This window comes from Suncus etruscus, chromosome 15 (assembly GCF_024139225.1).
Source record: "Suncus etruscus isolate mSunEtr1 chromosome 15, mSunEtr1.pri.cur, whole genome shotgun sequence".
NCBI lineage: Eukaryota > Metazoa > Chordata > Mammalia > Eulipotyphla > Soricidae > Suncus > Suncus etruscus.
Window position 1 is genome coordinate 59,939,132 of NC_064862.1, and position 24,156 is coordinate 59,963,287.

At 49.0% G+C, this 24,156-nt stretch overlaps 1 protein-coding gene across 1 annotated transcript; it reads left to right on the top strand.

Moving 5' to 3' along the window:
* Window positions 1-1,280: 1,280 nt before the first annotated feature.
* Window positions 1,281-3,512, top strand: CD2BP2 (CD2 cytoplasmic tail binding protein 2). The gene is made up of 7 exons (XM_049789198.1): window positions 1,281-1,302; window positions 1,794-1,892; window positions 2,098-2,233; window positions 2,343-2,500; window positions 2,588-3,023; window positions 3,105-3,211; window positions 3,286-3,512. Exons 2-7 carry the CDS (start codon window positions 1,818-1,820, stop codon window positions 3,394-3,396), a joined length of 1,023 nt encoding a protein of 340 aa, XP_049645155.1. The 5' UTR covers window positions 1,281-1,302; window positions 1,794-1,817; the 3' UTR covers window positions 3,397-3,512.
* Window positions 3,513-24,156: the final 20,644 nt, after the last annotated feature.

A 24,156-nucleotide genomic window follows, 5' to 3' on the forward strand; every position in this document is an offset into this window, starting at 1 on the left:
CGGATCTCCTTCCCAAAGCGCTCGTGCAGTTCCTGAAAGCTAGAGGGAGGAGGGACAGCGGCTACGAAGTCTGGGTGCTCCGGGGGTGAGCCTGGCTCGTGGCCGGCCGCCTGGCACAGCGCCCGGTACTGGGCCTCGAGTCGGGGTAGCAGCGCGGCCCGGTTCCTCCAGCTGGCCGCGGCCAGCGCCCCCAGCCAGGCGCCCAGCTCCTGCTGGCTCTCCGCGGCCAGCTTGTGGGCCCGCCTGCCGTCGCCCCGGGGGGTCAGGAGGGTGAAGGCGAAGGGCTCCGCGGCCCCCAGGCGGGGCTCCACCCGGCAGTCCTCCACCAGGATGAGGCCGAGGGGCGTGCGATCGGCCCGGTCCTGCAGGTAGAAGAGGAGGTTCCCGCGGAGGACGAACCAGCGGCGCTGGTAGCTGCTGTTGCGGGCTCCCTTCTTGAGCAGGACGCCCTCCTGGTCCGCAGCTTGCGTCCGGTAGCCGCGGAAGAAGCCGAGCACGGGCTTGCGGTGCAGCTTCATGGCGCTGGTTGGGGCTCCGGGGTGCAGGGGAGAGGCTGTGGGGAGCCCCTTGCTGCGGGCACAGCCCTGGGTCAGCGCCAGCTGGCAGCACGGGACCTCCACCCGGCTCTCCCTGGGGCCCCGAGGAGACGTCGCTGCCCTTCTCCGGGCCTGCCTGGCACGGGCGCCACCCCCGGGCGCCGGCTCTCCGCCTCCGAAACCAGGAACTTGCCCCGGGGACACAGGCGGCCGGGGTGTCGCCTCCCCCGGGTCCTAGAGGCAGCTGAGTTTGGGCCGCGCCCAGGAGCCGTCCACCCCGCAGGCGGCCATCACGAGAGCCAGAGGACTAGAGGGCGCCGGCATGGGGCACGCACCCCGAGGCCCAGGGAGAACGGCCACTCGGCCTGGGAAGGGAGACAAGAGCAGGGACCCCCAAGGCAGGCTCGGACTGCGCTTTCGAGACCCTGGGGCGCAAGCGATCCACTTCCCCCAGAGCCTCCACTGCAAGTATTGAGAAGCACGGGAACCACTTCCGCCCTCCTTCGGCGGCTCGGAGCGGAGGCGCTCAAACCGGCCTCTAACCGTCGTCGCCCCGCGCGGCTTACGTCACTCAGGGGCGTGGCCTCTGCCAGGACTCCTACTTCCGCCCGCTCTTTTTATTGGTTCTCCAGCCTAGGTGAAGCCATTTCCGGTCTTCCCGAGTCCTTCCACGATTCCCTTCCGGGTGAGGGCGCCCGGTGCCCCGGATGTGCCTCTGTTGAAAAAGCATCTTTGCTCGTCTCCCCCGCCTCCCCTGGATCCCTAGGTGAGCTCGCGCTGCTGCAGGGATTTCTCGGGTCCCTGTGGCTCCGTCTCGTCTCTAATTCATTCACATACCCCGAAGTAGTCAAGGGGTCGGGCCCCCCCCGTGGAGTTGGGAGTGAAGCGGGGCGAGCCGGGTGCCAGCTTCCGAGTCCGCCAGGGCTCTGTGGGCTTGGAGGGAATTGGGGGTGCAGGAGCGGGGATCTCCCCCCCCTCCCACCGGGCCGAATCGTGTCCAGAACTGAGGGTGGCCACGTGAGGAAACATTCATTTGTCAGGGTGCGGGTGACCCCGGGGACGTCCTCCTGAGCGCACGTTTGATTGATTCCCGCTGCTGCAACTGTTGTGGATTGCCTCCCTGTGGCCCCTGATTCTGAGCCCCGAATTCTGCGCAACCAGGGGAAATTCGGTTGTGCTTTCACTTAGGACTGTTAAGTTTCCTTAGATACTGAGATAAATATCCTCCCTTAACCAGCTCCCTTTCTTTTGGCCTAGTGGAAAAAGCCCCATCGTCCAGTCATGCCAAAGAGGAAAGTGACCTTCCAAGGCGTGGGAGATGAGGAGGACGATGAGATCAGTATTCCCAAGAAGAAGGTGAGAGGGGCCTTGCAGGATTGAGGGGGATGGTGGGCTAGAAGCCAGAAGAGGAAGCTAAGTGTGGGAGGAACAGATAAGGGGGCAGGGTTAGCTTTGCCAAGTTTTTCTGACAAGTGGGCTTGAAGGATTTTCAGTTTGAGTTTAGATCTAGAAAATGTGGGGAACTGTGGTAACCCACATCTCTACTGCTTCCTGTTCACAGTTGGTAGACCCTGTGGCTCCAGTGGGGGGTCCTGGGAGCCGCTTCAAAGGCAAACACTCTTTGGACAGTGATGAGGAGGACGATGAGGATGAGGGGTCCAGAAAATATGACATCCTGGCTTCAGAGGACGTGGAAGGTGAGCAGGGCAGTGCTGACTGTCAGCAGAAGGGACCGCTCCAGGCTACTGCAGGGGCTGGGGTCTGTCTTCCACTTGCCTGATATGGAGCACTGGTGTCTTGGTGCAGGTCAGGAAGCAGCTACATTGCCCAGCGAAGGAGGTGTGCGGATCACACCCTTCAACCTGCAGGAGGAGATGGAGGAGGGACACTTTGATGCTGATGGCAACTATTTCCTGAACCGGGATGCTCAGATCCGAGACAGCTGGTTGGACAATATCGACTGGGTATGGCCCGGGGTGGGCTGACGTTTCCAGGGTGTGGGCTCTACAGTCCATGTGGAGAAGATAAACCCTTGTTTTACCACATTACAGGTAAAGATCAGGGAGCGACCTCCTGATCAACGGCCCCCATCAGACTCTGAAGAGGAGGAGAACTCAGGCCAGACCCCAATGAGTCCCCAGGCTCTGTTGGAGGGTCTTTTGGAGCTGCTGTTGCCAAGAGAGACAGTGGCTGGAGCATTGAGGCGGCTGGGGGCCCGAGGAGGATGCAAACCAGGTGGCAAAGGGCCAGCACGACCCAGCTCTCCCCAGCGCCTGGACCGGCTTTCGGGATTGGCTGACCAGATGGTGGCTCGGGGCAACCTTGGCGTGTATCAGGAGACAAGGGAACGGTTGGCAATGCGACTGAAGGGTTTGGGGTCTCGAACACAGGGAACTCCTGACCCCACACCCCCACCCTCTCTGGACATGTTTGCTGAGGAAGTGGCCGAGGGGGAACTGGAGACTCCCACCCCTGTCCCAAGAGGAGGTAAGTAAGACAGAAGGAAAGTGGAGGGACCCAGTTATAGCCAGGGCATCTGAGGCCCAACAGCCGTGCCTGTTATTTCAGAAACAGAGTCCTCTGGCGATGGTCTCAGCGATGTGATGTGGGAATATAAGTGGGAGAACACAGGGGATGCTGAGCTGTATGGGCCCTTCACCAGCACTCAGATGCAGGTAAGCCTCATTCAATGCTCCTCTACCTGCCCTGCTGTAACAGGCTCCCTTAGCTCTACTCTCTCTTCCCACAGACCTGGGTGAATGAAGGCTACTTTCCAGATGGCGTTTACTGCCGGAAGCTTGACCCTCCTGGTGGACAGTTCTACAATTCCAAGCGTATTGACTTTGACCTCTACACCTGAGCCTGCTGGTGGCCCCTTATTGGACTGTGGAGGGCCTGGCTGCCATAGCCATGCAGACATTGGAGGCCATTTTTCTGCTTCCCTTTCCCAATAAAAATCTTTAGCTGTGCATTAGGGCCTTGGCTGTGATGATGGCCAGAAGTCAGAGACCTTCTCCACAGCTCCTTTGGACTCTATGGTCCTTTTAAATTTGGGGGAGCAGGTTTTGGGGGCTGCTTCCAGTGCTTAAGGTCTAAATGGTGCCAGTGTGTGAACCTCTCGAAAGTGGAGCATGTGCTCAACCCTTTGTGTTCTCTCTGTCTCCTCACCTTGGTTCTTGAGTTTCTGGTCCCTTGGAGACCTCAGCTTTGTTTCTCACCCCTGGGGAAAAGGAGGGATGGTTGGTTCTTGTGGCCTCCCTACCTGGTCTTCTTTCACCATTGCCAAACCCCTCCCCCATATTCTCCAGCATCTCCTGGTGCTGATTTTGCTTTTAGGTGTTTGGTTTGTGGGCTTAGCTGCTTTGTTCTAGCTTCTGATAAAGGAAAAACCTTTCGAGATTTAGATCTAGAAGCCCTGGGACATCTAAGGTGAGCAGGTGATGTGGGACTTACTGGTTCCCCACTGTCTCTAGACTGTCGCTAGTGCTAGTGCTTGAAGGACCGTTAGTAGCTCCCTGGGCCAGCTATGCACTGTTTGCAGAGGCCTCCACTTCTAGAGCTTGGTGGAATCATGGCCAACAGCTGCTTTGCCCAACCTTTCCCAAGGGCCTGCAAACTAGATCTAGTGTATGGTGTGCGTGGCATGGGGCTAGTGCCTTAAAGGACTGAGTGAATTTGTATGGTTTTCTTGCAGTAGGTTCTCTAAGGGACTGCAAGAACTTGTCTGGTTCCCTCACAGTAGGCTTCCCATCCGAACCTCATAATATAGACCCAACAACCCGCATCTCCCACCAGTTCTGTCTATGTTCTCAGTTGAACCAAGTTACATTGATTCTCCATTCTGACTGCCCACTGGAATTAATTAGGGAGCTATGAAATTACTCCTCAAAAATTGTGAATCTCTGTCTAGGTGGGAGCCTTGCTCAGGGCTTTTATTTAATTTCTAATTGTTCTTTGGGTGCCACACTTGCCTGTGCTCAGAAGTTATTCCTGGCTGTAAGCTCAGACATCACTCCTGGTGGTGCAAGGGGAAACCTATATGTGGGGCCAGGAATTGAACTGAGGTTTGCAGTGTGCAAGGCAGGTGCCTTACCTCTGTACTATCTTTCCTAGTCCCTTTTTTGCCTTTTTTTTTCACTTGGAGCTTATAAAAGTCCCCAGGTATTTAAAGAGGAGTGGTAAGCCACTGGCTTGTCTGGTATGACTCTCTGGTATGATTGAAATTGGAGAGGGGACAATAGAGCCGAGCTGAGCACTTATGTAGCCAGGGAGGATCTGCTACTAATAGGATTGTTTGCTGATCATTTGCTGGTACAGACAGGAGATCTAGAAAGGAGTCAAGCTAGAATCTAGGAAAGGCAGAGACTAGATGGGGAAGTTTAAAGTGAGGTGTACTGAAACTTCTAAACCTACAGTTAGGCTCACAGTCGTTCTAGGCAGGGCTGGATTTATTGATTCCAAAATGTCATTGGTGATAAGTTGTCTTGTATGTGTCATTAAGAAAGTGAATGCTGGGCCCGGAGAGATAGCACAGCAGTGTTTGCCTTGCAAGCAGCCCATCCAGGACCTAAAGTGGTTGGTTCGAATCCCGGTGTCCCATATGGTTCCCCGTGCCTGCCAGGAGCTATTTCTGAGTAGACAGCCAGGAGTAACCCCTGAGCACTGCCGGGTGTGGCCCAAAAACCAAAAAAAAAGAAAAAAAAAAGAAAGTGAATGCTGGGGCCGGGAAGATTTGCCTTGCATTCAGAAGGACGGTGGTTCGAATCTCAGCATTCCATATGGTCCCCCGAGCCTGCCAGGAGCGATTTCTGAATGTAGAGCCAGGAGTAATCCCTGAGCACTGCCAGGTGTGACCCAAAACCCAAAAATAAATAAATAAATAATTAAAAGAAAGTGTATGCCTAGGAACCAGGGATATGGCTTAGTGGTATGGTTCATGCCTTGCATGTGAGGTCCTGGATCCAGTTTCTAACACTAAAACAGAAAGATCCCTGCTCGTTACAGTGTGACCACGGATGTGTCCTGATTTCAGAAATGTTGAAAAGTGAAAAACTTAGAGATAGTAGATATTGCAGTCTTCATCTTCGTATCCCCACTGACTGGCTTGTGGTAGGTGCTCAGTGTTTGAATATATGGGAGTTTCTGGGGTGTCCCTGGAGGTCTGAAGTTGACCACCTTCCCCTCAGCTTACTCCTCTTCTTACCTCCTCATGGCCCCCTGTAAATGGTGGTTCCCCAAAGATACCTAGTCCTCCACCTCAAAACCTATTAGTGATTTACTCTATGTGGCAGAGGCCTGTGCAGATGTGACTAAATGAAAGGGCTTGTGGGATTCCCCAGGTGATTGAGGCGGACTCAGTGTAGTCACTTTCCAGGGAAATTCAATGGTCCACAGCTGCTGGGTTGTAAGATGAGAGATAGACCATGTACCCATGGAAGCAGCGATCTGGAAAAACTGGGAAAAGTCAGGAATGCATGCTTAAAAGATTCCACTGTGAGGGCCACTTTGGACTTCTGACTTCTAACAATAAGGTAATAAAATTGTTTTGAGTCACTGAGTTATGGTCATTTGTTAAAACCCCAATCGGAAATTAGCACTCCATCTAAAGTTGCTCCCTCATGAGCAACTCAGTTTTTCATTTTTGGTGGCAATGGCTGTGTTTCACCACTCCCACCCCCATCAACTTTTTTCCCCCCATCATTTTCTAACTCCCTTAAAATTTTGGTGGGCCAGAGCTGGAGAGATGGTTTAGTGGGTAGGATGCTAGCCTTGCATTTGGATAACCTGGGTTAGATCCCTGTTACCCTATATAGTACCCCAAGCCCACCAGGAACCCTGAGAACAGAGTCAGGAGTAAGCCTTGAGCACCGCCGAGTGTGGCCCAACACCTCTGTCCCCAATAGATGGATGTATATATTTTTTGGTTTTGCTCAAGGGAGCATGTCTTTGTTTCCATTGTCTGGATATTCATTAATCTACCTTTATGTTTCTTTATATGTGATAGAGATCTGTCTGTGGCAGTCTTCCTCTGACTGACTTTACTCAACTGAGACTCTGCAGGTCACTCTATGTAGCACAGGGGTCTCAAACTCTCGGCCCGAGGGCTGTTGGTGGCCCTCTGTACAACATTTTGTGGCCCACGGCTGGCCTTCAAATATTGCAGTATTCGCAATTATTTGCTTACCGAATAATCGCAATAAAAATTGCATTAGTGGGGCCGGGCGGTGGCGCTAAAGGTAAGGTGCCTGCCTTGCCTGCGCTAACCTTGGACGGACCGCGGTTCGATCCCCCGGTGTCCCATATGGTCCCCCAAGCCAGGAGCAACTTCTGAGCACATAGCCAGGAGTAACCCCTGAGCGTTACTGGGTGTGGCCCAAAAACCAAAAAAAAAAAAAAAATTGCATTAGTAATAAAAAATCGCATTAAACATTCACATACTCCGAGCAGTTCCATTCGGGGTATGCAAATGTTTAATACGATTTTTTTTATTACTAATGCGATTTTTGGGGTTTTTTTGGGGGGGGCCACACCCGGCAGTGCTCGGAAGTTACTCCTGGCTGTCTGCTCAGAAATAGCTCCTGGCAGGCACGGGGGACCATATGGGACACCAGAATTCGAACCAACAATCTTGGGTCCTGGATCGGCTGCTTGCAAGGCAAACACCGACCCCACTAATGCGATTTTTTTTGTTGTTGTTGTGGTTTTTGGGTCCCGGCAGTGCTCAGGGAAACTCCTGGCTCCATGCTCAGAAATTGCTCCTGGCAGGCACGGGGGACCATATGGGAAGCCAGATTTGAACTGATGACCTTCTGCATGAAAGGCAAACGCCTTACCTCCATGCTGTCTCTCTGGCCCCCACTAATGCGATTTTTTATTGTGAATATTCGGTAAGCGAAATCCCTTAGGCGGCCCTGCCTCACCCTGACTTTGCCTCCTGCGGACCCCAGGTAAATTGAGTTTGAGACCCCTGATGTAGCAGCAAGTTGCATGACTATTTTTTCTTATGACTGAATAAATTCCATTGTATACATGTACCTTAGTTTCTTTATCCATTCTTAGGCATTTAAGTTGTTTCCAGTTTTTGGCTATTATGGCTAGTGCTACAAGGAACATGAGAGTGCAAATTTCTCCATTTGGTTTTTGGGCCTTTGGGACATATTCCAAGAAGTGAAATTGCTGGGTCAAATGGAAGCACCTGCCGGTGACCAGGTACTCCTGGTTGGCTTATGGGACCAGAATAGATGCCTAGGGTTGAATCCAGGTTGGCTGCCTGCAAGGCAAATGCCCTACCCACTGTGCTATTATTCTAGCCCCAATTTCTAGATTGTTAAAGAGATGTCCATATTGTTTTCCAGAAGGGCTGGACCAGTCAACATTCCCACCAGCAGTGAATGAGAGTCCCTTTTTGCATCCATGCCAGCACTGGTTGTTGTACTTTTTTTTTTTTTTTTTTTGGTTTTTGGGCCACACCCGGCAGTGCTCAGGGGTTCCTCCTGGCTGTCTGCTCAGAAATAGCTCCTGGCAGGCTCAGGGGGCCATATGGGACACCGGGATTCGAACCAACCACCTTTGGTCCTGGATCGGCTGCTTGCAAGGCAAACGCCACTGTGCTATCTCTCCGGGCCCGGTTGTTGTACTTTTTATTTGTTCCTTTTGTTTTTGGGTCACACCCAGCAGCACTCAGGAGTTACTCCTGACTCTGCACTCACTAGTCGATCCTGGCAGGTTGGGGGGACCATATGGGATTTGAAACAGGGTCTGTCCTGTGTTGGTTGTGTGCAAGACAAATGCCTTACCGCTGTGCTGTCGCTCCAGCCCTAGTTGTATTTTTTTGATGAGTGCCAGTCTCAATGGTGTAAGATAATAGCTCATTGTTACTTTGATTTGCATGTCCCTGATGGTTTGTAATGCAGACATTTTTTTCATGTGCTTTTTGACCATTTGTATTTCTTTGAAGAAGTTTCTGTATCTCTTCTCCCCATTTTTGGGGGAGGGAGGCCAAAAGTGATTTTTAGAGGTTGCTCTTAGTGATACTTGCAGGACCATAGGGGATGCCAGGATTGAATTTGGTTGACTGTGTGCAGGGCAGACACTTTATCCACTGTACTATCATTTCTGGCTCCATCTGTTACCTTCTTTTTTTTTTTTTGGTTTTTGGGCCACACCCGGTAACGCTCAGGGGTTACTCCTGGCTATGCGCTCAAAAGTTGCTCCTGGCTTGGGGGACCATATGGGACACCGGGGGATCGAACCGTGGTCCATCCAAGGCTAGCGCAGGCAAGGCAGGCGCACCTTACCTTTAGCGCCACCGCCCGGCCCCCATCTGTTACCTTCTTGACTTGTGTTTAATAAAGCATTTTCACATAATCTGAATATTGCAAGGCTCACATAGTTTCAGTGTATATTCTGGACCTGATGAATGAGACTGCAGCTGATAGCTTGGTAAAGTAGGAAGCAAGAGATAAATGCCTGGCCTAGATCCAGTTAGTTCTAAGCTCAGCACAGGAATTGTGGGTCCATTACAGAAAAGAATTTCAGGAGGAGGTAAAATGATCAAGTTTTTTTTTTTTTTTTTTTTTTAGTTTTTGGGTCACATCCAGGTAACCCAGCTCAGGGGTTACTCCTGGCTCTATGCTCAGAAATTGCTCCTGGCAGGCTCTGGGGACCATATGGGATGCTGGGATTCGAACCACCAACCTTCTGCATGCAAGGCAAACATTTTACCTCCGTGCTATCTCTCCGGCCCCAGTTTTTTTTGTTTGTTCGTATTCCTGACTCTTCTGAGGAATCACTCCTGGTAGGCTTGGGGGACCATATGGGATGCTGCGGATTGAACCTGGGTTGGCTTTGTGCAAGGCAAGCACCTTACTCACTGTACTATTGCTCCAGCCCAGCAAGATACCCTTATTGAAATTTACTTAGAAATATGTGAGGGTAGGGGCCGGGCGGTGGCGCTAAAGGTAAGGTGCCTGCCTTGCCTGCACTAGCCTTGGACGGACCGCAGTTCAATCCCCCGGTGTCCCATATGGTCCCCCAAGCCAGGAGCAACTTCTGAGCACATAGCCAGGAGTAACCCCTGAGCATGTGGCCCAAAAACCCAAAAAAAAAAAAAAAATGTGAGGGTTGATGGGGCCCAGAGAGATAGCACAGTGGCGTTTGCCTTGCAAGCAGCCGATCCAGGACCAAAGGTGGTTGGTTCGAATCCCAGTGTCCCATATGGTCCCCCGTGCCTGCCAGGAGCTATTTCTGAGCAGACAGCCAGGAGTAACCCCTGAGCACCACCGGGTGTGGCCCAAAAACCAACCAAACAAACAAACAAAAGAAATATGTGAGGGTGGGGCCAAAGCAGTGGCTCAGGCGGTAAGGCATTTGCCTTGCATGTGCTAACCTAGGACGAACTGTGGTTCGAACCCCCAGCATCCCATATGGTCTGCCCAGCCAAGGGCGATTTCTGAGCACATAGTCAGAAGTAACATTTTTTTGTTTTTTGTTTTTTTGGGTCACACCCGGTGGTGCTCAGGGGTTACTCCTGGCTGTCTGCTCAGAAATAGCTCCTGGCGGGGCCGGAGAGATGGCATGGAGGTAAGGCGTTTGCCTTTCATGCAGGAGGTCATCGGTTCGAATCCCGGCACCCCATATGGTCCCCTGTGCCTGCCAGGAGCAATTTCTGAGCCTGGAGCCAGGAATAACCCCTGAGCACTGCCAGGTGTGACCCAAAAACCAAAAAAAAAAAAAAAGAAATAGCTCCTGGCAGGCACGGGGAACCATATGGGACACCAGGATTCGAACCAACCACCTTTGGTCCTGGATCAGCTGCTTGCAAGGCAAACGCCGCTGTGCTATCTCTCCAGGCCCCAGAAGTAACTCTTGAGCATCACCGGGTATGGTCCAAAAACCAAAATAAATAAATAAATAAATAAATAAAGGAAAATATAGGCAAACGCCCTACCTCTGTGTTATATCACTCTGGCCCTAAATTCCTTCTGGATAAGTTCTGATATCCATTTAATCCATTTTGACTTTATTTTTGTGCATGGCATTAGAAAGATCTGAATTCATTCTTTGCATGTAGCTGACTAGTTTTCCCAGCACCACCTGCTCTACTTCATAGTGTTTGTTCCATTATTGAATATTAATTGATCTGACCTGAGAGCCTATCAGGATATTAAAGTCTATTCTACTGATTTTTTTTGTTTTTGTTTTTATTTTTTGGGTCACACCCGGCGGTGCTCAGGGGTTACTCCTGGCTGTCTGCTCAGAAATAGCTCCTGGCAGGCACGGGGAACCATATGGAACACCAGGATTCGAACCAACCACCTTTGGTCCTGGATCGGCTGCTTGCAAGGCAAACGCCGCTGTGCTATCTCTCTGGGCCCTATGGTGGGTATTTTTATTGCTAAATGTTGGTTCATTTTGTTCAGTGGAGGGGGGGTGCATCTTTTCCACTTCACTGATTAATTCATGTAACATGTAACAAAACTTTATTTTTTATATATTATTTTGGTTTTTGGGACACACCTGGCAGTGCTCAGGGGTTAATGCTGGCTTTGCACTCAGAAATCGCTCTTATGAGGCCAGAGTGATAGCATGCCACAGGCTAGCTTTTGCGTCCAGTTGCGTTTGAGAACTTGTTTGAATTCCCTCGAGGAGAGTGGGTGACATGAAAGGCGTATGGCGAAATATGAAGAAATGAGACCATACAAATCTATGTAGGAGAACAACGTTCTAATTCTTTGACATAGGGGACAGGTATATATGAGATAAATTGCCAGTCACAGGTATGAGAAGAATGTTCAGATTAATAAAGCACAGATTTTTTTCAAGTACACAGAAACATTAACAGTAGCCTTTTTGATATACAAAACAATTCACCCTGGCTAGAGAGATATGCAGACCTGGTTGAAAAAAAAATCTATATTAAGTAAGAGTCCTGAGTTAATAAGGAGAGGTTAATTTTAACATCCCAAAGCAGATCCTGTCTGGCTATCTTCAGATGTAAATTTGGGGGTAGGTAAGGAGTTAAGTTTCCCTGTCAGGTTTTCTATTTTTGTGGGAAGAGGGTTTTTTTTTTGTATATAAGGGGGCAGGTGAAAGAGAAAAACTATATCTAAAAGAAATGCATGGTAAATATACCTGGTAAATTATACCTGGTAAAAGTTTCGACAACCCTGGGGCCAGAGAGATAGCACAGCAGTAGGGCATTTATTTGCCTTGCATGCAGATGATTCAGGACTGACGGTGGATATGGTCTCCTCCCCCCTCCCTGTGCCTGCAAGGAGTGAATTTTGTTTTTGTTTTTGGGTCACACCTGGTAGCATCAGGGGTTACTCCTGGCTCTATGCGCAGAAATCATTCCTGGCAGGCTTGGGAGACCATATGGGATGCTGTAATTCAAACCACTGTCCTTCTGCAAGGGACGTTTGCAAGGTTAACGCCCTACCTCCATGCTATCTGTCTGGCCCTATCAAGAAAGATTTTTGAGCACAAAGCCAGGAGTAATCCCTGAGCACCGCTGGATGTGACCCAAAAACAAAACAAAACAAAAAGTTTCGACAACCCAATGCTACATCCTGGCCAAACCTTTCGATGTAAATTCTGAGGTAAAATTTAGTCACCAAGTACTCAAGGTCCTTATAAAGATGTCCAAATAAGGACCGGAGAGATAGCATGAAGGTAAGGCTTTTGCCTTGCATGCAGAAGGACAATTATTTGAATTCCGGCATCCCATATGGTCCCCTGAGCCTGCCAGGAGTGATTTCTGAGCATAGAGCCAGGAGTAACCCCTGCGCACTGCCAGTTGTGACCCAAAAACCAAAAAAAAGATGTCCAAATAAACAGGAACTGAAAGGGAATTTTAAAGACAGAAAAAAAATATTTTCTAACTGTCTTTATTTTGGTGCTGAGATTTTCCAGGTAAAGAGAAATTTAATCAAGACTATATTTGCCTGTAAATATCCTTATGTTAGGAAGTAAAAGTTTTTATTATAATACACACAGCAGAAGGAAGAATCTTCTATAGGCCAATTAGATATTTGTAGTAAAGGAAGCATAATGTCAGTACTATAACATGAATCTCATGTAAGATATATATTTTTGGAAGGGAGAGGGTTTGGGCCACACCTGGTGACACTCAGGAATTACTGTTGGCTATGCACTCAGAAATCACTTCTGGCTAGAGGGACCACATGGGACACCGGGGATCAAACCAGGTATGTCGATCAAACAAAGTTTGTTCTGGATCAGCCTCATGCAAGTCAAATACCCTACTGCTGTGCTATCGCTCTGGCCCCAAATTGTAATATGTTTCTCAGGAATTTGTCCAGCCAGCCACACTGAGGGGAAAAACTTCCCAGCAGGCCTACTGGTGAAATATTCCTTGGGAGTTTTCAAAACAGTAATCCTCAGAGATAGCATCTTAGTGGTCCTTCTGATGATTCTCCTCTAGAAAACAGAAATTCCTAGTTATGGTGCAACAATAACACAGTGGTAGGGCATTTGCCTTGTACACGTCCAACCCCAGACAGATCTCAGCATCCCATATGGTCCCCCAAGCCTGCCAGGAGTGCATTTCTGAGTGCAGAGCCAGGAGTATCCCATGAGCACCGCTGAGTGTGGCCCAAACCCCCCACCCCCCAAAAAAAAATATCTCTTGGCAGGCTTTGAGATGTTGGAGATTGAACCTGGGTCGGTCCTGGGTTCGCCATGTGCAAGGCAAACACCCTACCCACTGTGCTATCGTTTTGGCCCCAGACTTTATAATTTTTCTTATTTAGTGATAGTTCATTTACAATGTATATTTATTTACATGTATCTTCAATGCTTCAAATACTGAAGTTTTTTTTGTTTGTTTTGTTTTGGGGTCACACCTGGCAGCTCTCAGGGAATACTCCTTGACTCTACACTCAGAAATTGCTCTTGGCAGGCTTGGGGGACCATTTGGCATGCTGGGATTTAAACTACTGTCCTTCTGCATGCAAGGCAAATGCCCTGTCACCATACTATCTCTCCAGCCCAAATACTGAATAGTAGTCCATATTTCACGGTATATGACTCTTTACTAGATTTCACTTTATTAGATTCACTACTTTTTCCATAATGCCTGTTTTCTGTTTCAGGATCTCTTCTTGGATACTACATTACATTTGCTGAATCTCTTTAGCTTCTACTAGTCAGTCTTTCAGTTTCTCTCACTTGATTCACTGACGTTGACAAATTTCTTTGCTTTACCTTTTGTTGTTGTTGTTTTTGTTATTGTTTTTGGGTCATACCCGGGCACTTCTCAGGCATTACTCCTGGCTCTGTGCTTAGAAGTCGCTCCTGGCAAGCTCGTGGGACCATATGGGATGCCGGGATTCAAACCAAGTAAAAATCTTGCCTTGTTTTACATTATTCTTTTGATTAGATTTGGGTTATGGATTTTGGGGAAGGAAGACTACACAGATCTTATCATTGGGCCAGAGAGATAGCATGGAGGTAAGGCATTTGCCTTGCATGTAGAAGGATGGTAGTTTGAATCCCGGCATCCCATATGGTCCCCCGTGCCAGCCAGGGGCGATTTCTGAGTGTATAGCCAGGAGTAACCTCTTGAGCGCTGCCAGGTGTGACCCAAAAACCAAAATATATATATATCATTTATTGAAAACCTTTACTTTATAATTTATTTTATTTTTGCCACACCCAGTTGATGCTCAGGAACTACTCCTGTTTTTGCACTCAGGGATTACTCCTAGATTGGAGGATAATAGGGGATGTCTGGGATTGAACCTGGTTCAACCACATGCAAGGAAAATGCTCTACCACTCCAGTCCCATTATTGAAAACCTTTTGTGTGTGTGTGTGTGTGTGTGTGTGTGTGTGTGTGTGTGTGTGTGGTTTTTGGGTCACACTTGGCAGTGCTCAGGGGTTATTCCTGGCTCCGTGCTCAGCAATTGCTCCTGGCAGGCATGGGGACCATATGGGACGCCGGGGGATGCCGGGATTCGAACCGATGACCTTCTGCATGAAAGGCAAATGCCTTACCTCCATGTTATCTCTCTGGCCCCTATTGAAAACCTTAAATGCCTCTTCATTACCCTCAAAATAAGGTTCAAAAGTTTGAAGCTGGGGCCGGGTAGGTGGCGCTGGAGGTAAGGTGTCTGCCTTGCAAGCGCTAGCCAAGGAAGGACCGCGGTTCGATCCCCCGGCGTCCCATATGGTCCCCCCAAGCCAGGGGCGATTTCTGAGCACATAGCCAGGAGTAACCCCTGAGCGTCAAACGGGTGTGGCCCAAAAACCAAAAAAAAAAAAAAAAAAAAAGTTTGAAGCTGGGCTGGAGAGATAGTGCAGCAGGTGAGGTGAGGTGCTTGTGTTGCATGAGTCTGAACCTGTGTACCCTCACCAGCACTCTCAGCACCACCAGGAGTGCCTGAGCGCAGAGTCAGGTGTAGTCCCTGAGCCCCATAAGGTGTGGCACAGCAAAACAGAAGCTGAAGCGATCTAAACTCTTCCAGGTCCTGATGAACCCACTCCCCACCCGTACCTGTGATTTCATCCCCTCTAGCCTTTGGCCTGCTTCCAGAACATCACTTCATTTTTGTAGGTCTGGCTATAAATGCTTTTCTTTTTTCTTTTTTTTTTTCTGATTTTGTTTGTTTTGTTTTCGAGCCACACCTGGTGGTGCTCAGGGCTTATTTCTGGCTCTGCACTCTGGGGTCATTCTTTGCAGACTTTGGGCCATATGGGTTGTCAAGGATCAAACCCAGGTCAGCTACATGCAAAGTAAGTGCCTTAGCCACTGTAGTATCTGGCCACTTTTTCTGATTTTCTCTTTTCCAGTTTTCAGGCCATACCCTGTGGTGCTCAGGGGGTTATTATTGGCTCTGTGCTCAGAGATTACTCCTGGTAGGCTTAGGGTACCATATGAGATGCTGGGGATTGAACCTGGTTGGCTGCATGCAAGGCAAATGTCCTAACAGTTGTGCTAGTGCTTTGGCCCCTTTTTTTCTGATTTGTGAGGAATACCAGCTACATCTCAGCAGTGCTAGATCTCTTCCCTACAATCTTACAATGCCCAGGACCCCCTTGCAGTGTGGTGTGGATTCTTTCACTGCCCACTGGCACGGGTGTCCCACACAATACCCAGACAATTTCTGTCCAGCAGGTAGCCCGAGACAGGGTCAGTGCTTCAAAATGAATAGATGCCATGTTCCCTGGGCATGATGCCCTCCTGATCACACCAGAGAATGGGCACTGGGAAGGCTCGTTGTGATGCCTACTCCAGGAAGTGTCCAGTATGACTTGGAGAGGCAATGTGCATGTATTGGCCCTCAAGCAACCTAAGAATCTCAAGATTTGGCTTATGGTCATGGCAGTGGTGGGTGGGGACTCCCTTTTGAAATTTTTGAAACATAGACCATAAAAATTAATTACCAATAGAAAGCTTATCATTGGTGGGAGTTAGGAGGACATGGTGGGGGGATATGACATTGGTGGAGAGAAGTGGACACTGGAGGAAAATGGAATTTTTTTTGGGGGGTGTCACATCCAGCAGCGCTCAGGGGTTACTCCTGGCTCTGCACTCAGAAATCGCTCCTGGCAGGCACAGGGGACCATATGGGATGCCGGGATTCGAACCACCACCTGTCGTGGATCAGCTGCGTGCCAGGCAAGTGCCCTACCACTGTGTTATCTCTCCAGCCCCAGGAAAATGGAATTCTGAAAGGGAATATGAAGTTCCTATTCTAAAGGTAGGTTGGGGGACGGAGGATAAGTGAGAACATCAGTGGAGAGAAGCTGATGGAAGCTGGTGAAGGATAGAGGTACATTGTAGGCCTGGAACTCAATCATGAAATAACATGGCAACTTTGTAATTCACGGTGATTCAATTTAAAAATATGTTTTGAAAGGCTGGAGTGATAGCACAGTGGGTAGGATGTTTACCTGGCACATGGCTGACCCAGGTTCAATACCTGTCATCCCCTATAGTCCCTGGAGCCTATCGAGTGATTTCTGATTACAAAGTCAGGAGTAGGGGGCCGGAGAGATAGCGTGGAGGTAAGGCGTTTGCCTTTCATGCAGGAGGTCATCGGTTCGAATCCCAGCGCCCCATATGGTCCCCCGGTGCCTGCCAGGAGCAATTTCTGAGCCTGGAGCCAGGAATAACCCCTGAGCACTGCCGGGTGTGACCCAAACACCACAAAAAAAAAAAAACACAAAGCAGGAGTAAACCCTGAGCACAGCTGAATGTGGCCCCCCAAAATGTCTTTTGAGGGGCCTGAATATAGAGGGTATGTTGCTTACCTTGCACATATCCTGCCAGCATCCTATATGGTCCCCTTGTCCCACCAGGAGTGATTGTTGCTGAGCCAGGAATCAGCCCTGAGCACAACCAGATGTGGCCGTAAAACTTAAAAAAAAAAACAAAAACACAACAAAATACTTGGCTGAAGGGGTCACTCCTGGTGGGCTTGGGAGAACATGTGGGGTGTCAGGGATCAAACTTAGGACAGTCACATGCAAGCTGACCCAATGTATTATCACTCTAGCTTTGGTTCATATAAACTTTAGAATTATCTTATCAGTTTCTCAGTTGTGATTGTGGTAATGTTGAGTTATGCAGGATTAACATTCCCCCCCCCCTAAATTTTCCAGTGGAGCTTTATGTACCTCTTGTAGGTTTCTTGATAGGAACTTTGTTTTGGGGCCACACCTGGGGTGCTCAGGGGATCAGGCAGTGCTGGTTTTTCTGCATGCAAAGCATGTGCACCAGACCTTAAAACTATCTTCCTGGACCTTTAATAGGAATTTTTTTTTTTTTAGTAACTCCAGTTTATGTGGAATGTAAGAAATCTAAATGATTTTATCAAGATCACCAGCAGGGCAATGATAAGAAACTCAAGGGTGGATCCTTTGTGCTTCAAATATTTTGAAAATTGACTCATGTGGAGGGGCTGGAAAGAGTTCAATGAGCTAAGCACATTTGTGTGTGTGTGTGTGTGTGTGTGTGTGTGGCCACACCTGGCAGCGTTCAGAGGTTACTCCTGGCTCTGCACTCAAAAATCACCTCTGGCAGGCTTGGGGGCCCATATGGGATGCCAGGAATTGAACCCAGGCCTATCCTGGGTAGACTACGTGCAAGGCAAATGCCCTACCTCTGTGCTATCACTCAGGCTCCTAAGCACATTCTTTGTATGCAAGAGGCTGTGTTCAATTTCTGGGTCCTGCATGCTGCCAGCTGTGCATCCCTGTTAAGTAATTCAGCAAAGAAAAAATGCCTTCGAATATTTTTTCATAAAACATTGGCTTGGTTCCACCAAATTCGTTTCAGATCTAGAAATCCTGGACCTCATGTCCCCGTAACACCTCAGTATTTCATAGTAGTGGCAGTTCCAATTGTGTCACATGAAAATCTGATGGGGAAAATTCCATAATAATCTACCAAACTCAGTGAGCCTAAACAGGAATATTAAAGGCTCAACTAGCACCAACCACGGCCAGCGAGATAGTACAATGGGTAAGACACTTGCCTTGCATATAATCAACCCCTATTTGATCCCTGGAATCCTATCTGGTCCCCTGAGTACTACCAAGAGTGATTCCTGAGCACAGAGCCAGGAATAACCCTTGAGCACCACCAGAAGTTGCCCCCTAAAAATAAAGAAAAAAAAAGCTAGCACCAACCATAGCCCAGTAAATACTTAGACACCGACTTTACTAACACCCTGGAGAGATATAACATTCATTTCCAATTGACCCTTGCTGATTCAAGTTTTGATCATTTCATTTGTTAGCATGAGGGCAGGCTAGGATAGTGAGTGGGAGATTGGGGACACTGCAGAAGGGAAGGTCACACTGGTGGTGGGATTGGTGTTTGAACATTTAATGCTTAAAATGATTGTGTTGTGTACAACTTGATACAAAAAAACGTTCACAAATAAATTTTAATTGGCTTGGGCTGGAGTGATAGATAGTACAGTGGGTAGGGCTCTTGCCTTGCACATGGAGCCAACCCGATTCAATCCCCGGTATCCCTTATGATCCCAAGGGCCACCAGGATTGGTTCCTGAGTATAGAAAGCCAGGAGTAACCCCCTCAACATTGTGGCCCAAAACAAAACAAACAAAAAAAAATTGGCTCATGTAGCAATGAAACAAAACATAAAAACCATTACATTGCTTGTTTTCTCAAAAAAACACGGGCCAGAGTGGTGGTGCAGCGGTAGGGCGTTTGCCTTGTACGTGGCTGACCTAGGACGGATCACTATTCCATTCCCAGGTGTCCCAGATGGTCTCTGAAACCAGGAGCAATTTCTGAGTGCATAGCCAGCAGTGTCACCGGGTGTGGCCCAAAATCCAAACCAAAACAAAACAAAACACTTATATTACTTGTTTTCTATGTCTGTTTCAATTTGGGGCCACACCTGGCTATGCTCAGAGTTTACTTCTGGGCCGCAGGGAATAAAAATGATGTTTTTGTTTTGTTTTTGAACCACACCCAGCCATACTCCTGACTCTGAACTTGGAACTGTATGTGGTGCCAGGGATCAAACCCTGGTCAGCTACATGCAAGGCCAGTGCCTTCCTCATAGTACTGTCTCCTCATCCTTCCTCCTAGCCCTTATATTTTTCGTTGTGTCTGTAGATCCCAGGAGAATAGAGTTTACCAAAAATCCTTGAGCCACTTTGGGCAGGGGGATATGTGTAATGTGTCTCAGCCAATCAGGTTAGGGAAAAATATGGTGTGAGATCTGTGTCAGCCAGTCAGGTTATGGGAAAGTGGGCGTGAGCTCTGTGCATTTACGGGATTAAAACAGGTGTGTGACCTGTGTTTAAGGGACTAGGAAAAAAAGGGGAGTTGGGGATTAGGGAAAACGGTGTGTGCTCAGTGTCAGCTAGAGTGTCCTTAACATGGCTTTTTAGGTTTATTTTAATTCTTCGAGTTTTTGTTCCTTCTGTGTTTGTTTCGTGTTTTTTTTCTTGGGAGGGGGGTCACACCCGGCAGTGCTCAGGAGTTACTCTTGGCTTTATGCTCAGAAATCGCTCCTGGCAGGCTTGGGGGACCATATGGGATGCCGGGATTTGAACCACTGTCCTTCTGCATGCAAGGCAAATATCCTACCTCCATGCTATTTCTCCGGCCCCTGTTTGTTTTGTTTTTTGTTTTTTGGGTCACACCTAGCAGTGCTCAGGAGTTACTCCTGGCTCTATGCTCAGAAATCGCTCCTGGCAGGTTTGAGGGACCATATGGGATTCCGGGAGTAAACCCAGATCCGTCCTGGGTCAGCCATGTGCAAGGCAAACGCCCTACCACTGCACTATTGCTCTGGCCCCTGTTAATTCAATTTTATAAAATTTTTAAAATTTATTTATTGTTTTTTTGGGCCACACCTGGTGACGCTCAAAGGCTGTGTGCTCAGAAATCGCTCCTGACTTGGGGGACCATATGGGATGTCAGGAGTGAACTGTGGTCCTATCTAGGTTAGTGCATGCAAGGCAAATGCCCTACAGCTTGCGCCACTGCTCTGACCCCTTATTTAGTATTTTAAATTTTATTTAAATTTTATTTAAAAATGTGGGTGGGGGCTGAAGCCATAGCGCAGCAGTAGGGCATTTGCCTTGCAAATGGCTGTCCCAGGACAGACTTAGGTTCGATCCCTGGTGTCACATATGGTCCCCCACAGCCAGGAGCTATTTCTGAACAGCTTAGCCAGGAGAAACCCCTGAATGTCACTGGGTGTAGCTCAAAACATAACAACTAATAAAAAATTTGTTTGGCCCATACCCGGTCTCACTCAGGGGTCTCTCCCATCTGCACTCAAACATCATTCCTGGCAGACTCATGGGACCATATGGGATGCTGGGGATCAAACATTGGTCAGCCCCATGTAATGCAAATGCCCTACCCACTACTCCAACCCCTATTAGAGATTATATGTGTGTGCTTAGAGAGATAGTATAGCAGGTAAGACGTTTGCCTAGCACACAGCTGACCCAAGTTTGATTCCCAGCACCCCATTTGGTTCCCTCAGCTCATTAGGAGTTATCCCTGTGGGGCCAGAGAGATAGCATGGAGGTAGGGCATTTGCCTTGCATTCAGAAGGACAGTGGTTTGAAACCCAGCATCCCATATGGTCCCCCGAGCCTGCTAGGAGCGATTTCTGAGCATAGAGCTAGGAGTAACCCCTGAGCGCTGCTGGGTGTGACCCAAAAACCAAAAAGAAAAAGAAAAAAAGGAGTTATCCCTGAAGGCAGAACCAGAAGTAAGCCCTGTCCAGTGTGAAACCTCCTCCCCCTGCCCAGTGTTTTTTTTTTAAATTGAGGTACTGTGATTACAAAGTTATTTATGCCTGGGTTTCAGGTGTACAGAGTTCCTACCCCATCCCGTCATCAGTGTTCACCCCCTTCATGTCCCCAGTTTCCCTCCCTCCCACCAGCCTGCCCCTATGACAGGCACTTTTTCTTCCTTTTAGGCACTGTAGTTTAGGTACTAGGCTTACTGAGATAGTTTCATGCGTTTACCCTTTACGTGCCCTGCTCTGGAGTGTTTGCTGCATCTCCCTCCCTGTCCTAGTGAAGACTAGTTCTCAAGTCATTGAGGACTGTGCACCATGTGCAGAACAGAGCCCAAGTTCTGGCCCAGCTTTACATTCCACCAGGTGCTCAGGCCTTCTGGCTCGGCACTCAGGGATCACTCTTGGCAGGCCTGGAGGATCATATGGGGTGCTGGAATCAAACCTAGGCCAGCCATGTACAAGGCAAGTGTTTATTCTGTTATGCTTGCTCCAGACCCTCCACCAAGTTCTTCTTATATTTCTTAGTACAGGTAGCACAGGGTTGCCCAAGAAGTTCTGGACAGCAACTGGAAAGATAGTACAGCAGGGGAAGGGCAAGGTGCTTATTTGCATGCAGTTGATCTGAATTCCACCCTGGGTGTCCCATGTGGCCCCCCAGCCTGATCAGGAGTGTCCTGAGCACCAAGCCAGGAGTAAGCCTTAAACACAGCTGGATATGGCCCCAAAACAAAAACAAACAAAAAAAAGGAGGGTCTGGACAGTGTGAAGCTCTGCTGGCATGTGTCTCAGTGAAGAGCCTGTGTGCTCCATTTCTTTGGAGCAGCTGCGGGGACATTGCTTCTATCTACTTACTGGCCACAAGGTGGCCATTTCGCTGTTCCTGCTGGCAGGTGCCGCAGAGCCCTGTCCTGCAGCAGAGCTGCCAGCCCCACTGGGGGGAAACCTCGACTTACTGAGCAGGCGAAGGGGACAGATGCTTGTTCCCAAATAAAGACTGTACCAACTCTCAGGAGCCTTACTCAAAGCTGAGCAGATTCCAAGTCAATTTGTTTCTGAATTTGTGGTACAAGAAACCATTCCTGATTCTCAGAATGTCCTTGATGACATGGAGTGGACCTGGAGAGGGGACATGGAGCCTGGTGTGGCTGTTCGCATCCCTCAGAAAGGACAGACCCCTATCTGAGAAGGGGGTCTCTGGGACCCCAGTGCTGTGCTCTAAAGACTGCCTCCTGTCTGTGCTTTTGTCTCTGCCCGATCTCACACCTGAGTGTTATAAAGGTGATTGTACTATTCTCATGAACTCAAAGTCTGCAAGTGGGCTGGAATGATAGGACAGCAGGTAGCCCATTCAGGCTTTCTCCATGGTATTTCATCGTCTCCTGAGATCCACTAGGAGAGATCCTTGAGCACAGAGACAGGAGTGAGGCCTGAGCACCACTGGGCATAACTACGAAACAAAAACAATTTAATTGTTGCCAGGCAGGATTTTGGTGATCAGGGGCTGGTGGAGAAAAGGGATGTGTGTACTTCAAACTGGCTCTGCAGTCGCTCTCGGCCATTCCAGGCGAAGCAGCAGGATGGCTCAATGTTCAACCTGAGGAGGCAAAGTTGCCTGGGCAGGAGGTGCCAGGGCCATCCTGGCAGTGCTGGGGGCCACGTGGTGCCAGGGTTTGAGTCCTAGCTGACTGCTAAGCTATTTGGAGAACAGAGATCTGGGGATCCCACCAGCACTTCTTAGCTAAGGACTGCATTTCATTGCAGAGCACAGGAAGCAGTGCTGGGCATCTCCAGGCTTCTACTGGCAGTAGTTGGGGCCCTTGAGGATGCAGCCTGTGATGTTCCATGAACCACACGGTGTGGGGAATGACCCAGGGAGGGTGATGCTGAGCTTCCGCCCTCACAACATTCTACCCCAGGCCTACCTCTAGCAATTGTGGGGGGAGTTTTCTATGTCTTTGTCCATTGCAGAGCACCAAGATGACTATCGCATTTAGTTCAGCTTATAGTTCATTCCTTTTGGGGAGAAAATTGGCTGATCTCCTTAATCACAGGAGGAAATCAGTTTTGGGGTCACACCCAGGTCAATGGCATGCAAAGCAATTGTCCTACTTGCTGTACTATGACTCCAGCCTAAGAAATCTCTGGGGTTTGTTTTTTTTTTTGGTTTTGGGGCCACACCCGGTGACACTGAGGGCTTACTCCTGGCATGCACTCAGAAATCGCTCCTGGCTTGGGGGACCATATGGGACACTGGGGATATAACCCAGGTCAGTACTGGGTCAGCTGTGTGCAAGGCAAGTGCCCTACCCTACCACTGCGCTATCTCTCCAGCCCTGAAATCTCTATTTTTAAAGAAACAGAGAGGAAAGGAATGACTGAGTTTTTCTTGGTGATGCTCCTGGGTTACTCATATGAGATGCTGGGGATTGAACCCGAGTCAGCCATGTGCAAGACAAGCTCACTACCTGCTGCTATTCCTCTGGCTCCAGCTTCATTTTTTTCTTATGGCCAAGTAGTATTCCATTGTTTATATGTATCATAGTTTCTTTTAGTCATTTGTTCTTGGGCATATGGGTTATGTTTCTATATTTTTAGATTTTAGCTATTGTGAATAGTACTGAAATAGTTTTTATTGAGCAAAATTTACTTAGAAAGATGTGAGGGATGGGGCCGGAGAGATAGCATAATGTAGGGCATTTGCCTTGCAAGCAACCAATTCAGAACAAATGTTGGTTTGAATCCTGGCATCCTATATGGTCCTCTGAGTCTTCCAGGGCTCTGTGCTCAGGAGTCAATCGCATGTGGTGCCAGGATTCGCCCCTGGGCTTGTCCCATGTAAGGCAAATGTCAACAGTCTCCTCTCCAGTTCACTTCATAGTGAGGCAGGACCAGAAAAGCTTTACTCTCAGCTTAGTTTGGTTGGGGCTGATGGTAGATTTTCACTGGACCTCGAACCAGGAGCAAGTTCCACAGTAGTCAGCCCAGCACTGCCACACCTTCAGCACCAGACCCTCTGACATCCCCAAATTCTGAAGCGTCCCCTCAGTTTGGCTTTTCTGTTCCTACCCAACGGCCAGATTCTTGGCGCTCACGGAGCTCCAGCTCTGTATTACCTCTTGGCTGGGTCTGAACCCCTGGAAGAAGCAGTCTTTTTGTCAGACTAGAAGATATCTGGTCTCTGTCTCCCTTCAGTTCAGAGCCCAGGTTTCCGAGGAGAGGCGGCAGTTCTCTGGGGGCCGGCAGGGGGCACCATGTTCTGAGTTGGTGAGCGCTGAGCAATGTGGGCTAAGTAAGGAATGGCGGAGAGAAACCAGGTGTTGGAAGTTTGACTTTCAGTCAAGGCCAAGGACT